This window comes from Abrus precatorius, unplaced genomic scaffold (assembly GCF_003935025.1).
Source record: "Abrus precatorius isolate BTA unplaced genomic scaffold, Abrus_2018 Scaffold8, whole genome shotgun sequence".
In the NCBI taxonomy this organism is placed as follows: Eukaryota; Viridiplantae; Streptophyta; class Magnoliopsida; order Fabales; family Fabaceae; genus Abrus; species Abrus precatorius.
In genome coordinates, this window is record NW_020874428.1 from 27,394,269 (window position 1) to 27,411,215 (window position 16,947).

Below are 16,947 nucleotides of genomic sequence, written 5' to 3' on the forward strand. Positions count from 1 at the left end.
TTTGAGTGGAAAATCTCAAGTTTTGAAGAGAAAAGCATTTGCTATGTTATAACTTGTGGCTTATTGCATCGTTTATTTCAGCAAAGGGAAATTTTAGGTGCACAAGTAATTGCTTAATAAGAGTTGGCGCAATTATCACGTTATTTTTCAAGTGTAAATATAACAGAGATAAATTATAGTGTCAGACAGTCATATATACATTATGTTGGATTAAAAATTATATTAAATCAAGATCTAAATTATTATAAAGCTACCAAAACATTACTCTTGAAGTATGTATATATGTTCGGCAAAGAGCTAACTCTACTGTAGACCCAAGCATTGAAATTTTTTTAGCAGTTCCATTCACCACGAAGTTCTTCAGTATGAATGCATGCATACTAATTTATGTTTGGTGATTTGTTTTTGGTTGATTAAGAGGGATGTTTAAATTTAATATCTAACCTTGTTTTGAATAGAATTAACACTTTCTTTTCTAACAAGCAACTGCTCCCCCCTAGCTTGTTTATGATATACTGGATCAAGTTATTGCGTGTTGGAACTCAGAAAAAAGAATCATTTTGCTTGGCTGCAAGTAAAGTTCAACCGTGTTTTCTTTATTCTTAGAGTAGATGGTTTTCTTTTACAAGTAAAGACTTATATAAGAGTGATATTAATTAAAAACATATAAAAAATTTCACAACTTGTGTCCAATCCTCTGACATTTTACAACTACGTATTATTATATATAATTCAATACACATAAAATTCAATATCATAAATTAATTAACTCTCTATTTTTAATACGTTTTATTTTGACAATATAAGTTATTTATTGTTATCTTTAAAATTGAAAGTAATTCAATCTTTTATTACATGTAAAACGAGGACACGACTGTTTATTTTTTAGATTATAACTAAAACTTTTATGTATTAATAATTGATAATCATAAATGTAAAAGGGTTATGTTCTGATCACGAAGACCAGACGCTGAGGGCCATTAGTTAGGTGTTTATATATAAATATCAGAAACGCTTATTATATGTTCATGCACAACTCACTCCTGGGGATCATTGAGGAGCACATCGATGAACCTTGAAGCTATGGATGAGGAATCATTAGAGAACTCGCTCTTGATTCCAAGCTTTTCTTCCCGCAATGTGTTAGGAGAACACCCTCTTAGGAGAACAGGTATATCTATAAATTTATGTTATAAATAATAGTTTATGTCATAAATTTAGTAATTAAATGGTAGTCCTCGTTATAGTTTTCTTATCCTCGATCGTTAATCTTCAGACATTCATTTACAATGTATATAAGCTCTGTCTTTCCCACCAAGTAGATAGCATTGAATGGTAGTCCGAGTTAGATACAGAAACCCTGAAATATTTGTTGGACTGATTGGTCTGTGAATGGCGGGTAGCAGCTGAATAGTTTTTTGTTTTTTTTTTTCAGTTTTAAATATTCCAATTTTCATCTTAAAATACGATTTGTTAACGAGTGCCGTGTTTATTAAGAATTTTAATTAGTGACAACTAAATAAAAAAGAAGAAGAATTCAACAGGTTAAAAACCCAAAAATTGAGTAATTGATCACATTTAATAAAAACATTTCATTCTCGTTGATAAATATTTTAAAAAGCATTTATAAAAGAGGAGTTTAGTATAACTAAACACCTAATCTAATCAGTAAGAAATTATGTTTATTTAAAGTAAAATTTATGATATCTTTTATAATTAAGAGACTCACTCTTACACGTGAAACAATTTTAATCGTAAATTTTAAATTAATAAATAATTTAATTAAAAAAATATTAATATTTTTTTATTTTTAAGCTATTAAAAAATTACAACTATTAATTTAAAAATATATAGAAGAAGATTTCTCTAGTTTACAAGTACTATAGTTAAAAAAAAATAGTTTATTTTCAAAAGAAAAAGCTGTCTCTTTCATGATAACTCCAAGTTTAATTTATGGGCGTGATTTGCAAGGTAATGTGTGGAGCGCGGTGGCACACATAATAACAGGCGTGATAGGAGCAGGGGTGCTGTCTCTAGCATGGTCTGTGGCACAGTTGGGGTGGATTGTTGGTCCCATCCTCACTATACTCTTTGCATTCAGCACCTTTTTTTCAACCTACCTTCTTTCTGACTGCTACAGATACCCTCATCCTCAACATGGCACCATTAGAAGCACCTCCTACATGGATGCTGTTAAGATTTATTTGGGTAGGTTCATGCTGTTAAGATTTTTTCTCATCAGAATTTTCCTGTGAAATATTATTAAATCAATGGCTTTGAATATATGATTAAGAAATTAATATTGTAATGAATTAGGAGAGATAAGGCGCAAGGTGTGTGGAGTGCTAGTGTTTGTGAGCTTATATGGGACTGCCACAGCCTATGTCATTACGTCTGGTACATGCATCAGGTAATCAGACAAGATCTATGATCTGCAATTTGCACCATTATTTTCAACTCCAATTACGTTATATGAGGTTTCTTAGTTGAAGTTTCAAAACTATAATTTCGACAAAAACTATAAGAAATAAGCATTTAATCAAGTTATAATTTGAGACTTTATATACGAATATCAAAGTGCTCTTAATGGTTCCCCTGCCGTGATGACTTTACATAGCTAAGAAAATGTCAATGTTTTGCTTTGACAAACTTCGATATATGTCATCTCATAGGAAGAATAGTATACACGAAAAACAATTTTAAGTGAATAACATGTTTTTTAACGAATAATATATAATTTTTTAAACAAAAGTTTCGTAGAGCTTCATTTTAAAAAGGACAAAGCTTTTGTCTTATTTTATAATTGTTGTCAATTTGTACAAAATAAACTTAAATTTTTATATTAATAAAATTTTTGCATATAATATTATTAGGATAAAATTCTAATTTTGATCGATAAACGACACCAACGATATTAAAGAAACTGCACCTAAATTTTTTCATTTCAAAAATTTAAAAAATATCTAGATAAAGGGCATCTCCGTTTACGAAATCAAAGTTGAAAATAAAATCAAGCTTACAGTAAACATTTCTTTTATAATTGTTTCAAATTTGTATAAGGTGATTTTTGAATCATGATAGTTTATTATTTTATTTTATTGAGACCATGATGGTTCATTATTAATAATCTCTAGATACATTATATTTCTTTTTATCGTGTTTATTATTATTCAAATTTGCTCTATCAACGTTTCCTAGTAACGGGCTGGGCTAGGTTTTATGGGTGTATTATAGTTACTAGGCTCAGCCCAAAAAAATCTCAACCTAGTCAAAGAATACATACAAGTTTTGCAGTGTGCCCAAGAATTATTGACCATTTAACCAAAAACAAAAAACCAAATAGCATAAACCATTAGGGTATTGCAATATTGTACTAAACAAAATTGGTGCCAAGAGGAACGAGTATATATTAGTGGTTAAATATTAAATTAAAAATGCAAAATAATTAGGAAGGGACATAAATCACATGGGCCACGATCATTGCAGCATTTCTTGAAATTCTGCATGCTCCTTGAAATTCTGTACTACGCAGCAAATTTCGACCAATAAATTGTTAGGAGCAAATTGCAATTTAAAACTATAGGTTTGAACAGACCTTGTTCATATCGACTGAATATAAGTTACTAGTAATATTGAAACAAACACAAATTTATAAATATTTAAATGCAAATTCAAACGCGCTATAAGCAATTTTTTTTTTCTTCTGTTATCAACACGCCATAATCATTTAAAATGTAAATTGAAACACACTATTAACAGATGATCCAACTCTGACTTCGGATGAGGACCAAACCTGCTACATTAACGTATATAGACCGAAACTACTGAGAAATTTTGCTCATTCACGTTGTAATTATGGCAAAAAGTAAACACTAGGTTCCTTGAGCATATAATGGCCCCAATCTATAATAGAGTTTAAAGTCAGAGCAGTACAATTATTGAACTTAAGAATGATGTTGCTTTTACGGTAATAATTCTACATATTTTTCAATGGAATTAATAATTTTGTGTACGTTCTTGCGTTGAAGTGTGAATGGAGCACAACAAACTGGGCCTTTTAAGTATGATAATGATAAGGACCACAATGGCACTGATTTAAGTCCATTTTTGGCCACCTATTCTACATATTCTTCAATGAAATCAAGACTTGCCATACGTTCCTTGAAGTCAAAAAAGGTAGACGCAAAATGCCTTAGGTATATGATAATGAACGGTTGGAAAATATGAGCCATAGACGTTCCAAATGGCAACAATTTTTAAGAGTGCTTTCAATTCAAAGGATATAATTCAGGGAAATGCCAATATTCTCAAACTCCACATAACTGTTCTGTATTTTCAGAATATTCTCAATCTTCCAACACTACCCCTCCTCACGAATAAGTTGACTAAAAGAACGCACGTTTAGAGGACATAAGCTATTCTTGGTAGCTTTAAAAGAAAGCACGCTCAAGGGTGATAGACGCATAACTTAACATGTGCTGAATCATTTTCGCTGTCTTGAGCATAGAGACAACATACTCCACGAGAACATGACAGAGCCATTATTTGGAAGTTCTAATGATAAGTGCATGGTCTTTCATTAAAAGGGTACCTCCAAAGCTTATCCTCATACCCTATACACCCTCTTAGCTTCACAGAATCTACGTCATCTTTGCATCCTCCTTCTAAATTTCATGAGCATGTCACATGCATACTAAAATTATGTAAGTAACCAAGCATACACATAATTTTCAATTCAAGTAGGTAAGATATAGTTTGTCCAATTGTCATTAACTGTTAGTCATTTACAGTGAACTCCATTGGGTTGTATGCTTTGATAAGAATGGCATTTCAAAACTCTCTCCAAATAACTAGGAGCGGTTCTCGCACTTATGATGATGATGGGCGTGCCAAGAGGACTGGTATGGTAAAATTCTTTTGGACCATACCATAACCATAACCATTCCATTTTCATATTCTTGAATTAGAGTCCTGAAATTTTAGTCCTTCATCAATTCTACCAGGAACTGCATGGAGTGCGGTGGCTCATATCATTACAGCTATTATTGGTGCTGGTGTTCTTTCTCTTGCATGGAGCACTGCCCAATTAGGATGGGTTGCGGGACCACTCGTGTTGCTTTTTTGCGCATTTGTCACCCTAATTTCTTCTTTCCTCCTATCTGATTGTTACAGAACTATGGATCCTGTAAGTGGGAAAAGAAACTACTCTTACATGGATGCTGTTAGAATCTATCTTGGTACTTCCTTGCTCTTGCACAATCACTTTACCCCAAGTTCAGATTGGTTCCATTGAACTGTCATCTAATTGTGTTTATTAGTTTAGGCGATAAAAGGACATGGTTGGCTGGTTCCCTTCAATATTTGAGCTTGTATGGGGCTTGTACTGCTTATGTTATTACCACAGGAACCTGTTTGAGGTACTTTTCCAGTTAAATCCCACGTAAAATGAGATCGCCATGATTTATATGCTATTATGAGTTCGTGTTTCAATTATTACTTGCATCTGTTGCTTTTCTATGAAGTGTTATATTAGAGATATTGGCTTAGTTATTTATTTGTTCATTGTTCTAATCATACATGGTCTTTCTTCAAATCCAGAGCGATTCTGAAATCAAATTGTTATCACAAGGAAGGGCATGATGCTCCTTGTAACTATGGGGATTCCATGTACATGGCGATTTTTGGCGTTGTTGAGATCGTAATGTCATTCATACCAGATCTCCACAACATGGCATGGGTTTCAGTTGTTGCAGCCATAATGTCCTTTTCATACTCATCTATTGGTTTAGGACTTGGCATCAAAACAGTAGTAGGTGAGGTTATTTTTCATAATTAGAATTCAAGGTCTCCTTTATTTGTAAATTCAAAGAGCTAAAAGACAACAATGGAATTAAACTTATTGTTGAACTTGCAGAAAATGGAACAATTATGGGAAGTGTAACAGGAGTACCAACTTCAAATATAGCTGACAAGTTATGGTTAGCTTTCCAAGCACTTGGTGATATTGCCTTTGCCTATCCATTCACAGTTATCCTCCTTGAAATACAGGTACCCTTCATATTCCAATTTGGTGGGAAAAAGGTGTATGGGACACAAGACACAATTTACTTTTGAAGTAGAGTATTGATGTTATTTATTTATTTATTTTTTATTTTGACTGAAGGATACTTTAGAGTCTCCTCCCCCAGAAAATAAGACCATGAAAAAGGCCTCCATGATTGCTATCCTCATCACAACATTCTTCTACCTATGCTGTGCATGCTTTGGATATGCAGCTTTTGGAGATCAAACACCAGGAAACCTCTTGACAGGATTTGGATTTTACGAGCCTTACTGGCTCATTGACTTTGCTAATGCTTGCATCGTGCTTCATTTGGTGGGAGGGTATCAGGTATTAGTGCTACTAAACAAAGTTGACAAACACTGACAAGATCATAAATGAGACAGCTATTAGACAGCTATATTATTAAATGATCTTTATACATTATAATTGAGACAGCTCACACTAATTCCAATTTCATGAAAGATTCGGTATTAGGTCGGTGGTATTGTGGTTTGATTAGAAAATTACCACTTGCTTCCCGTATATTTTAGTGAATAACCAAAACTAATCAGGTTAAAAGAAGCATTAATTCTAACGCATAGCACATATACAATATACTTAATGATCAGGAGAGCATAAAAAATATTCACTAACTTTTTCTTTTCAAGGAATTCCTTATGAATTTCCAATCATGCCTTTTTCAGAAGAAATCGTTTATATAATCTTTCTTGGAAAAATAAAATAAATTAAACAATAAATTTTAACTTATCTGAATTTTTGTCCATATGCAAGATACCCGTATACTGTAGTGATAATGTTATTATAACTAAAGGCTCAACTACCCCATGGCTGTATTATTTCACTGTCTTTCACGATACATAACAAATCATAATTGTGATTCTTGTATGTGATTTTTTCATCAGATTTACAGTCAGACAATATATGGTGCTGCTGACAGATGGGGTGCAAGAAAATACCCCAACAGTGACTTTGTGAATAATTTGTACCAACTGAAACTGCCTTTATTACCAGCTTTTCAGATAAACATGTTCAGGTTATGTTTTCGAACAGCCTATGTGATTTCCACAACTGGACTTGCAATCCTATTTCCTTACTTCAATCAGGTCCTGGGAGTGTTGGGAGCCTTAAGCTTTTGGCCATTGGCTATATATTTCCCAGTAGAGATGTACTTTGTGCAGAAGAAAATTGAAGCTTGGTCTAGCAAATGGATTGTCCTTCGGGTATTTAGCTTTGTTTGTTTGCTAATGTCATTACTGGGTCTAGTTGGATCGCTTGAAGGAATCATAAGCCAGAAACTTAGCTGACAAAGGGTGCTTCATTTGTTTTAGTTTGTTACGCGTTGTTGGCTTGTCTTTCATGTAAGTCAGTTTCCAATCGAGGCATTCTGAAATAGTGACATTTATGAAAATAACAGAGTTTTATAAGTTGTTTTTTTTTCACTATATAATTCTTTTAGAGCTAATAAAGGGGAAAGCAAGGATATCTTAAAGTAATCGTAATGCTACCTAAACATACACGCACAGAATCTAGCACTGCTTGTAATAAATGTTAGTTAAAAAGGCTTCCAAATCCTAATCTTAATAAAATAAAGAAACAAATCTAATCTTAATATAAGTTAGCATTTTTTAGTGTACTTGTACGAATCGAGTGCGACACGGAACCATCACAGTTCGTGGCATGTCCACAAATTGAGATTCGACACGCAACCCTTCTTATCATGTCGCTACATAATATAAGTGACCCAGGCTTTTTCCTTTTTGGGGTCTAAATAAAAACACGTTTATAATATAAATAATAACAACCGTGTATAATAATGATAACCCCCAAAGTTGACCAAAAAAATTAAAACCAAACACAGAAGAGGAGCATGTGAGAGATTTATGACCTTGCAGGCTTCACAACGCGAAATTGAAGGGGTTGCAAGTGACAAATGGAGAAAAGGTACAAGAAACGAGTTAAATTTTAAAATAATCTATAAAATGTGGAGAACATCAACTTGCAAATGAATACATGTTAACAATTTTTTATGATGACGTTTGACATAAGAAATTATCGACTCTTAACTTGAAAAAATGAAATTCTCCCAGGATTTAGGATTTTTACCACAAATTTATAAAAGATATTAATCATTATTTTCATAAAAAATAACATATATAAGGTAAATTGTTATAAATAAATTTACTAAATTTATATTCAATTGCTACGAGAAAATTTAATAATTTTATACTCAATTATCATAAGAAAATTTTATTCTTACTCATAAAAATAAAAATAAAATATTCAGGCTTATTTATAAATTAATATTAAATTTGTATATAAAAATATTTTATTCCCTCCTGTTATATTTATATATATATAATATATATAAGTAACTCTAATACATTTTTAATTATTGAATAAAAGTTATTATAAATTATAAAAATAAAACATATTCTCACATTAGTTTTCAAAATATATTAAAATATTTGTCGCCGCGATAGACAATAAAAGATTAAAAAATATAATTGGGCGTTCTGTCTCTTGGGAGGTTCTTCTTCAACCTTGCTTCTCCAATCTCCGAACACACCAAGAAAAAGATGAAATTTTGATTGTTGGGATTTGAAATCTGACAAAATGGGTATGGCTTCTGCGTCAAGTGACGACATCCCTTTGTTACTCACCCAATCCCAATCTCTTGTAAGAACAGGTTCGTTTTTCCTCTCTCTTAAGTGTTTCTGAAATTTGATTTATCTCTCACAATTGAATTTAATTGAATTGAATAATTGTAATTAAAGGAACGGTGTGGAGCGCAGTGGCACACATAGTGACAGGGGTGATAGGATCGGGAGTGTTGTCTCTTCCATGGAGCATTGCACAGCTTGGATGGCTTGCAGGCCCTTTCTCCGTTCTCCTCATTGCTTCAACCACTCTCTTCTCTTCGTTCCTTCTATGCAACACTTATCGTCATCCCAATCCAGAATATGGTCCTCACAGGAGTGCCTCTTACCTTGATGTTGTTCAATTGCATATGGGTATCTTTTATTCTTTAATTGTACAACAAATCAACCACTTAGATAAGTATTCAATTAGATCCTCAATGGGTTGTTACAGGAGTGGGGAATGGACGACTCAGTGGCCTTCTTGTTAATATAAGTTTGTATGGTTTTGGAATTGCCTTTGTCATTACTACAGCTATTAGCTTGAGGTGTGTCAGTCAATTTTTTTTCCCCCCATTTATCTATGGATTGCAAAATCAGAAATTTTCACTGGGAATCCAATACCAAGAATCTCACCGTACCAAAATTATTGTGGCTGCAGAGCTATCCAAAATTCAATATGCTTCCACCAAAAAGGGGATGAAGCAGCATGTGAAATTGTGGATGCTTATTATATGTTGCTTTTTGGGGCTATTCAAATTGTTCTCTCACAGATACCCAACTTCCATAACATCAAATGGTTGTCAGTTGTTGCTGCAATTATGTCTTTTACTTATTCTTTCATAGGAATGGGGCTTTCCATTGCAAAAACCATAGGTATGCTTTCATATCTGATTATTGGAATCTTTCTTTAGGCTCAATGATTGGCTTGTGCGAGGACATTTGCTAGAAAATATATAGATAGAAGTATATAACTTTTTTATGATAATTTACTCAGAAAATGGACATGTGGAGGGCAGCATTGAGGGAATCAGTACCTCTAGTGGAACTGAAAAGCTATGGCTTGTTTCTCAAGCACTTGGTGACATATCATTTTCGTATCCATTCTCAACAATTCTTATGGAAATACAGGTATGTGCCCATTGAACTCAGATAACCAAAATGTAACTTTACGACAGCTCTGGCGAAAATTTTAATAGTTATATAGGCTGATGTAACTTATTACAATCCTTGAAGGATACTTTGAAATCGCCTCCACCAGAAAACCAAACCATGAAGAAGGCCTCGGTAATATCAGTCGCTGTCACAACATTCGTGTACCTCGCTTGTGGAGGTGCTGGATATGCTGCCTTTGGTGATAAAACACCAGGAAACCTTTTAACAGGGTTTGGATCCTCCAAATCTTACTGGCTTGTAAACTTTGCTAACGCTTGCATAGTGATTCATCTAGTTGGTTCATATCAGGTAAGTATAAATTAAATTTGTATAAAGATACCGTTGTCAATTTTTAGTATGGTCTTCCCATTTTATCTCTCTTTGATTCCTTTATTCTCCATCATTTGTCCTGGAGTAGCGTGTTACGAAATTATCATTAAGTTTACACATTATCCCAATTCTGCTTTTTGTGATGTATCTGCTGTCTACTCGTATCTAGAATATACGTGTTCATCTAACTCCCATCTACCTTGTTTGGTGCAGGTGTATAGTCAGCCACTTTTTGCCACTGTTGAGAATTGGTTCCGTTTTAAATTCCCAGACAGTGAATTTGTGAATCACACATATATGTGGAAACTCCCGTTGCTGCCAGCTTTTGAACTAAACGTTCTCAGCCTGTCTTTCCGAACTGCTTATGTTGTATCAACAACTGTGATTGCAATGATCTTTCCATACTTCAATCAGATTTTGGGAGTTTTGGGTAGCCTTATTTTTTGGCCGTTAACTATACATTTTCCAGTGGAAATATACTTGAATCAGTCAAGTACTGTAGCTTGGACGACTAAGTGGGTCCTGCTTCGGACTTTCAGCATTTTTGGTTTTGTGTTTGGACTGTTCACTCTCACTGGATGCATTAAAGGAATAGTAACTGAAAAAATAGGCTGAGAAGCTTTAATATCTTTTCGGACTCCAGGTATTGGAGCCAAGGAATTAGATTCAAATAGCATTCTATTTATTTCCTTTGAAAACCCACATTAAACATTCAGATTCTCTCTTTTACATTAGGAGGATTTTGATGTAGAAAAGCATAAGATTTTGCGGGGAACACTGATGAATGTAAGGATTTGCTATTCAGGTATTCCAAGAATATAGCTGTGCGACGTGATTCCGCTGCACAAGCTTTATGCCATACCTGACGTGCTTCATCGCATGATTTTTTGAGAAACTAGTCAATTTCGTGTATTTTGAGAGGTAATTCTTAAGATGTAAATTGTTGCCATGGAAGCAGTGTTGTGCATCGCAGGTTTTAAGTTGGAACTACACCCTCACGTTTGGTTTGGCACCCCGCTAGACCTCAGGAAGGTGCCTTCAAGTGGAATAGGTGAACTCAACACTCCTATTTCCTCAACCACTATGTTAAACAAATAAATTGAAAGTGGACTATTCTATTCCTTGGGAAAAATTCCAGTACTATCTTTTATTTTGTTTGAATGTCTTTATTGATTGATACTGTCAAGATCACAGCTAAATTGTTGGGAGAAAACATTAACGAGACTATTTTTGAAGCAAAATTCTTGTATTCTTGCGACCTCCTCCAAAACATCATTCGTGTTTTGATTACCCAATTGTTATTGTAAGCTTTGTTAACGTCACAAAATCAACCTTAGTTGACCAATAATCTGATCACACTGAAAAATAAAAGTGAAATGGCAAAACCCAAAGACGATCGATAATGCAATCATGCGGTGATTCTCTCATATGATCTCCCATATTTAACATTAATAAGCGGTGAGATGAGTAACATATATAATGCTGCCAAAGGAGAGAGTCAGTAGAACAAAGCCCGTGATCTGAGCGTCCATCCAAGTTTGACTTCGCTAACTACTATCTTTGTACAAAATAAAATAAAATAAAATAAAATAAAAACAGAGAAAAGAATGAACGATTGGTTGACTTCAACGATACAGGTAACATAGTCCAATCAATCATTCTTATTCCCATATCATTAACACCGGAAACAAAGCCAAGAATGATTTGCCGCATGCTAATTGACAATATGTTTACATATACATAACGAACCTACTATTTCACTTGGATACAAACCAACCTTAGCATCATCCATTCATCCCCATGCAGTAACTTACTGAATAGCAAGACGCCTCTGTGACATGTGCTCAGATGAGATGCTTCCTCGTTGTTGACTAGAACAGTCCCCTTCCTCCACTCTTTCACCTGAGTGCAAACAAAAAATTGATGATGATTGCAAACCATTATGATTATGGTAGGACCCTCTACCATTTGCATAGTTTTGTTCGTCAAATCTCTCGTGCACTTTAGTTCCTCTTGCATCTTGTTGCACACTTGGAGAGTTCCAAGTCTCAGCAGAGTCAGAGGGCAAAGGTTCAGAACCAGATGAACTAACTGATTGTGACGATGGGACCGGACCAGTTCCCATATCCTTTTCCTTGATCATGTGGTGTGAAGCCTCCCCTTCAGTTTTCTTTGCAAAACGTCCTCCACTGCCCCTTGCTCTTCTCATAGCATGCTGATGCCGAGATTCATGAAGATATGGCTGTGAACAAATAGAAGTTAGCATATCCCAGAAGAGGATTCCAGATTTGCATGGACACAATATTAAGCATTCGTACTATACTAGAGCCAACCTGTCTCATTCAAAACAATTTTGATTTTTTACATATATCTGAGTAAACATTAATGAAAATCTGCTCCTTAACATCTAATCCTTCTTGCTTTAGAGAGTCTTTTGGGGTCCAAAGTATTAAACATTAAGGCTAGCGAACACTCTGCACTAAATTTTACACTGATTTTAAAATGTTTAAAGGTCTATGTTACTAGATTTCCAATTGTCTTACTTTGATCCTATCCTTGGTAGATATACACTAACTCCTCTGTGTCAAATGAAAAAGTTTTAGCCTAGCAGAATCGAAATTGGTTGTAGAACAGCATAAAAAAACATACTAGAATAAATATCCCAAACCTGAAATGTGTTTAGATATCACTTTTCAAAAAAGATAAAGCAGCACTCAAACTAAAGAGTAACAACTATGCATACGGAAGCATCAGCTGGTGGACATTTGTACCTTTCTGACTTTTATTAATTTTTTTTCAAGCTCTGCTTTAGCACGAGCCTGTCTTCGTCTCAGAATTCCTTGATATTGTTTGGCATTCACATACACAGGCTCTTGAGCCATCTCAAGGGGCAAAGCCATTCTGGCATGAGGAATTCCCATAAAAGGACCATATCCCTAATAGTGAAAATACAATATGGTTATTTATCACAATGATACCCCAATAGCACCATTGTTTGATACAGGAAAATAGACCAAACAGCATGAAACAAATTTTTCATATAACATGAAGAATCTATCCTTCAGGAAAAGGCACCAACTACATTTCTTACCAGACTGATTTATGAGAAATCAGATCAGTGAGCCTGACAGACTACATGTAGAAATTTTTTTATGCATGAACACTAGTTAGTCTCACATACCATCTGCTGGTGCGCATATGCTGCCATCATGCCCCCATAATAAGGATCCTGATAAGGATTTGAAGCACATGCCTGCAGTAAAAGAATTAGAATAATCCATTACAAAAAATGCACAATGCAACAACTTTTTCCACAATTGATTCTTCATCATTAGGTATGCAAGACTAGGCAAAAAGATTTATGCTATAAACACATAAAGATAAGAACTTTGCACCTTGTCTTGGTGCTAAATAATGATGATAAAGAAAAAACAAATCCAAAGCCTTACAATTGAGTGACCAACAAGTTCCAACTGTGGAGCCTGTGTAAAGCAATCATCACGCACTGAAGGCACAAATGATGAAGAATGCTGCATCCCCTGGTGTTCTTGTCCATAATTTCCTACCAAGAATTGAACATTGTGTTTCAGTCTCCCCATAAAATTTAACATAATTGAGGCACCAAATGTAAGTAGAAGTTCTATTTACGTATTTTAATGTTTGTATTTTTCTTTACAATGAAGTCTAAAGTACCGGATTGATTAGGAGCAATGGGTTGTGATTTAGTGGCATCATCATCTTCCTCATTCAACCCATTATTGGATAAAGATTGATCTTCACTAGATACTGAATCACCACTAGGACGTTCAAGTAAGGATGAATTGGATGCATTTGCCCCTGACATTGCTTGGGAGACAGGATTCTACTAAATGCCTCACCACCGGGTTTCAGAATAAACACTGTTAGGTGTAAAGGAATGTGGATCAGACCTCAGTTGATTTGCAGTTTCAGATTTGGATTGCATATCTCATTTTCAAATCCCTACAAAATTATATTGGATATACAAATTTTATTCATTTTGCCAAAACAAAGGCAAGATAAATAAAAGTCAATACAGACAGTGATTATTCCCCTTTACAATAAGAGACCCTCCAATGGCATTAAAAGAATGAATAAATAAAGTATTTATGAAACAAAATCATGTGATTAAATGAAAGCTGTTGCCGCAAATGTCTCAGAAACATTAATATACAACCTTTTACGGGTAAAAAATTATCAATATGATATCAAGCACAATTTATAGGAAGTCTCAATAGTTTTAGTTCTTAGATTTAGTAATGAATAAAAGATTTAGAGAAAAGTTAAACGAAAGTGTGTAAAAAATTGAGATCACAAGAAACTTATAAATGAGGGAAATAACAATGTCATTTGAGCCTGTGTTGACAACTGGGGCGACATTGGAACACAACTCCAATTGAGACCTCTTTACATTTCCTCTTTTTCCATAATTTTAAAAGGTTTGAAAAACGTCATCTTTTGATAATGTAACCATGCATCATGCTGCTTGATAATAAAGCCACAATAAAACATCTCGTAGCTCGTGTGTATAAAATTATAAAACATGCAAGTTAAAGAAAATTGAAAACCCCTTATCAAAATTATTATAATTCATCATGAAAAGATCATACTTGTTAAGGCAAGCAGAGGCTTAAAACAAATAATTTTCATTTTGCTCATACTTGATCTTCTGCGAGAATCGTAGATGCTTAAAGAAGAAGATAAAGTATTTAAACTCCAAACCAACAACAAAATATTTCTGGAAGAACAAAATCCTAAAATTCAGCAACGTTTGTTTTTGCCATGTTTAGTCACAAAAACAGCACCAGGGGATACTCCCACATGCAACCTTGGCGATCAGTCAGAGAAGCAAATAAATACTAGCTAGTGAGCTCTATTTGACAGAAATATCAACAAATTTTGAACTTTATTTGACCCCAGAACAAGCTCCAAAATCCCAATTCTCCCCCCTTTTTTCCCATATTTGCTACCAACCCAGCACAAAAAGAAATTCCCCACATCACATGCCACCAGAAAGGATAGGTTTGGGGTGATACCTTGCCAGAATTCACACATGCAAAACACAGAATAATTCCACCTAGATTACATAAAGACATCCCCAACCAAAAACCCTAATCCTCAAAATGTCTCCAAAAGAGAATGAATCACAATCCAATTAAATTCCTCGGCTGACTAAGGAGATACATAAAAAAAGAGAGGGGGGGGGGGGGGGGGGGGGGGGAGGGCAATAACTTTGCTTACCTTAGATATTGGGATTTTGGTATCTCAGTTCACTTCTGAACTGAGCATTGAGAAATTGATGACAATAATAATAAACAATGAAAGTGAAAATAAAAACAATAAACAAAAAAATCTTAACAAGACTAGCAAGTCCAGTGTTGCCCGTTTAAATTTCAAGTGACGTCTTATGATGACGTCATCGCATGTGGGCCCGTGGTCGTTCTCAGAAGGGACACGTGGATTGAATGAGAGGGAAAAGTAGGGCCGTTACGAGTGAGATGGGGTGGGTGAGGTTATCATAGCCTCCTAAGAAGAAAAATGAAACTAAATTTCTGGGCCACGTGACACGCACTTGACCAGCAGAATACAAGGAACGCGTGGCCTTGTAGTGGGGACCACACCGTCCCAGAATTGGAGCAACATCAGCCACGTGTCCCTCTTCCTTTGCAAACATCTTTTTTAGTTTCCTGGGATCAATTATTGATTCTCCACCTTATAAATTTCCTCAGTTTCTTTGCTTCAAAATGTGGGAAAAGGTAACCCTCACCTGCCAGTCACATTTCCAATTTCATTTTTTTAAGTGTTATCTTTTATTTGAGACAATTTTGCATCATATCTGAATGTTGTCAATTAAATTTTGTGACTTTTAATATTTTTTTCTCTGTTTGTCGGTTTGATATTTTCTTTACTCCTGCCAATTTAAGGGCTTCTTTTATTTTTCGATTTGTTTAAAAATAGTTCAATGTATTTGTCAACGTATGAATTTAGTTTTTTAATTATGTTGATTCAATGGTTGTTTTCGTTTCAGATGACATCCATCCACCTATATTGCTATAATAAATTAAGTGCAGAGATGGGCTCCACGTGGCAGCCCAGAAAAAAGCAATGAGTGCACGACTTTAATTTTATCATTGCAATTGGTAAAGTATCCTTTGGTGAGGTGCAGTTGTCAACTTAGTAACTTATAATCTGCAAGAAGAGAACAAAAGATTGCAGCAATCGCCTAGTTTTGGGTTTTGTTTTTGGTCAAACTTATAGTCCATTGCTTCTCCATTAAGTTTTTGTCAACATAGTTTATAACTTGTACCAAATAAAAGTCCATGCCAGAGCATTTGTTAGCCCAAATGGCAATGAAATATGACCAAACAAGACACCGCAGTCCACAACCCACTTAAGGTGTTCACGGCCCGATCGACTGACACAGTTGCCACCTTCAATTTCTTAGTTTTTTATTGACCGAAAAAGAAAAATTTTCTTAGTATTTTTACTTTCAAAATCAAATCAAATTCGGGTGTTACTCCAATGTTCAACTAAATTTTCTTTCTGACCACCCATGAAAATAAAAAAGTCGCTTCATTAGGTTTTAATTTCCTTGGTGTGTGAGAATGTTGAAATAGTTAATTGATTTCACAAAATGCATGTAATGCAAACTATGACTGCGACGACTTTATGCCGGTGATGATGCCTTTCAGGGGGGGGACATTAATTGAAGATTATTTCTTTCGTATTTGTATACCGTGATTT

The 16,947-nt window shown here is 34.5% G+C and overlaps 3 protein-coding genes across 11 annotated transcripts; 2 read left to right on the forward strand and 1 right to left on the reverse strand.

The window, feature by feature from the left end:
- The first annotated feature begins 1,028 nt into the window (after positions 1 to 1,028).
- Positions 1,029 to 7,471, forward strand: LOC113846117 (probable amino acid permease 7). Of its 7 annotated transcripts, none has more exons than XM_027474036.1 (8): positions 1,034 to 1,171; positions 4,791 to 4,901; positions 5,004 to 5,237; positions 5,324 to 5,417; positions 5,599 to 5,813; positions 5,915 to 6,048; positions 6,164 to 6,391; positions 6,967 to 7,471. In XM_027474036.1, exons 1-8 carry the CDS (start codon positions 1,069 to 1,071, stop codon positions 7,366 to 7,368), a joined length of 1,521 nt encoding a protein of 506 aa, XP_027329837.1. In that variant the 5' UTR covers positions 1,034 to 1,068; the 3' UTR covers positions 7,369 to 7,471. The 7 variants fall into 7 exon arrangements, with proteins under 7 accessions (XP_027329838.1, XP_027329840.1, XP_027329837.1 ...); XM_027474040.1 differs by lacking the exon at positions 1,034 to 1,171 and adding an exon at positions 4,214 to 4,586; XM_027474041.1 differs by lacking the exon at positions 1,034 to 1,171 and adding an exon at positions 4,642 to 4,703.
- Positions 7,472 to 8,549: 1,078 nt separating this feature from the next.
- Positions 8,550 to 11,307, forward strand: LOC113846187 (probable amino acid permease 7). The gene is made up of 7 exons (XM_027474174.1): positions 8,550 to 8,750; positions 8,839 to 9,075; positions 9,155 to 9,248; positions 9,362 to 9,576; positions 9,698 to 9,831; positions 9,937 to 10,164; positions 10,399 to 11,307. Exons 1-7 carry the CDS (start codon positions 8,678 to 8,680, stop codon positions 10,798 to 10,800), a joined length of 1,383 nt encoding a protein of 460 aa, XP_027329975.1. The 5' UTR covers positions 8,550 to 8,677; the 3' UTR covers positions 10,801 to 11,307.
- A 279-nt stretch (positions 11,308 to 11,586) lies between these two features.
- LOC113846500 (nuclear transcription factor Y subunit A-1-like) lies at positions 11,587 to 15,573 on the reverse strand. Of its 3 annotated transcripts, none has more exons than XM_027474855.1 (6): positions 15,445 to 15,573; positions 13,879 to 14,084; positions 13,635 to 13,747; positions 13,367 to 13,438; positions 12,957 to 13,121; positions 11,587 to 12,427 (listed from the first exon to the last, which is right to left on the reverse strand). In XM_027474855.1, exons 2-6 carry the CDS (start codon positions 14,027 to 14,029, stop codon positions 11,996 to 11,998), a joined length of 933 nt encoding a protein of 310 aa, XP_027330656.1. In that variant the 5' UTR covers positions 14,030 to 14,084; positions 15,445 to 15,573; the 3' UTR covers positions 11,587 to 11,995. The 3 variants fall into 3 exon arrangements, with proteins under 3 accessions (XP_027330656.1, XP_027330655.1, XP_027330657.1); XM_027474854.1 differs by having other exon boundaries at positions 11,590 to 12,427; positions 13,879 to 14,166; positions 15,445 to 15,568; XM_027474856.1 differs by having other exon boundaries at positions 11,632 to 12,427; positions 13,879 to 14,065; positions 15,445 to 15,541.
- Positions 15,574 to 16,947: the final 1,374 nt, after the last annotated feature.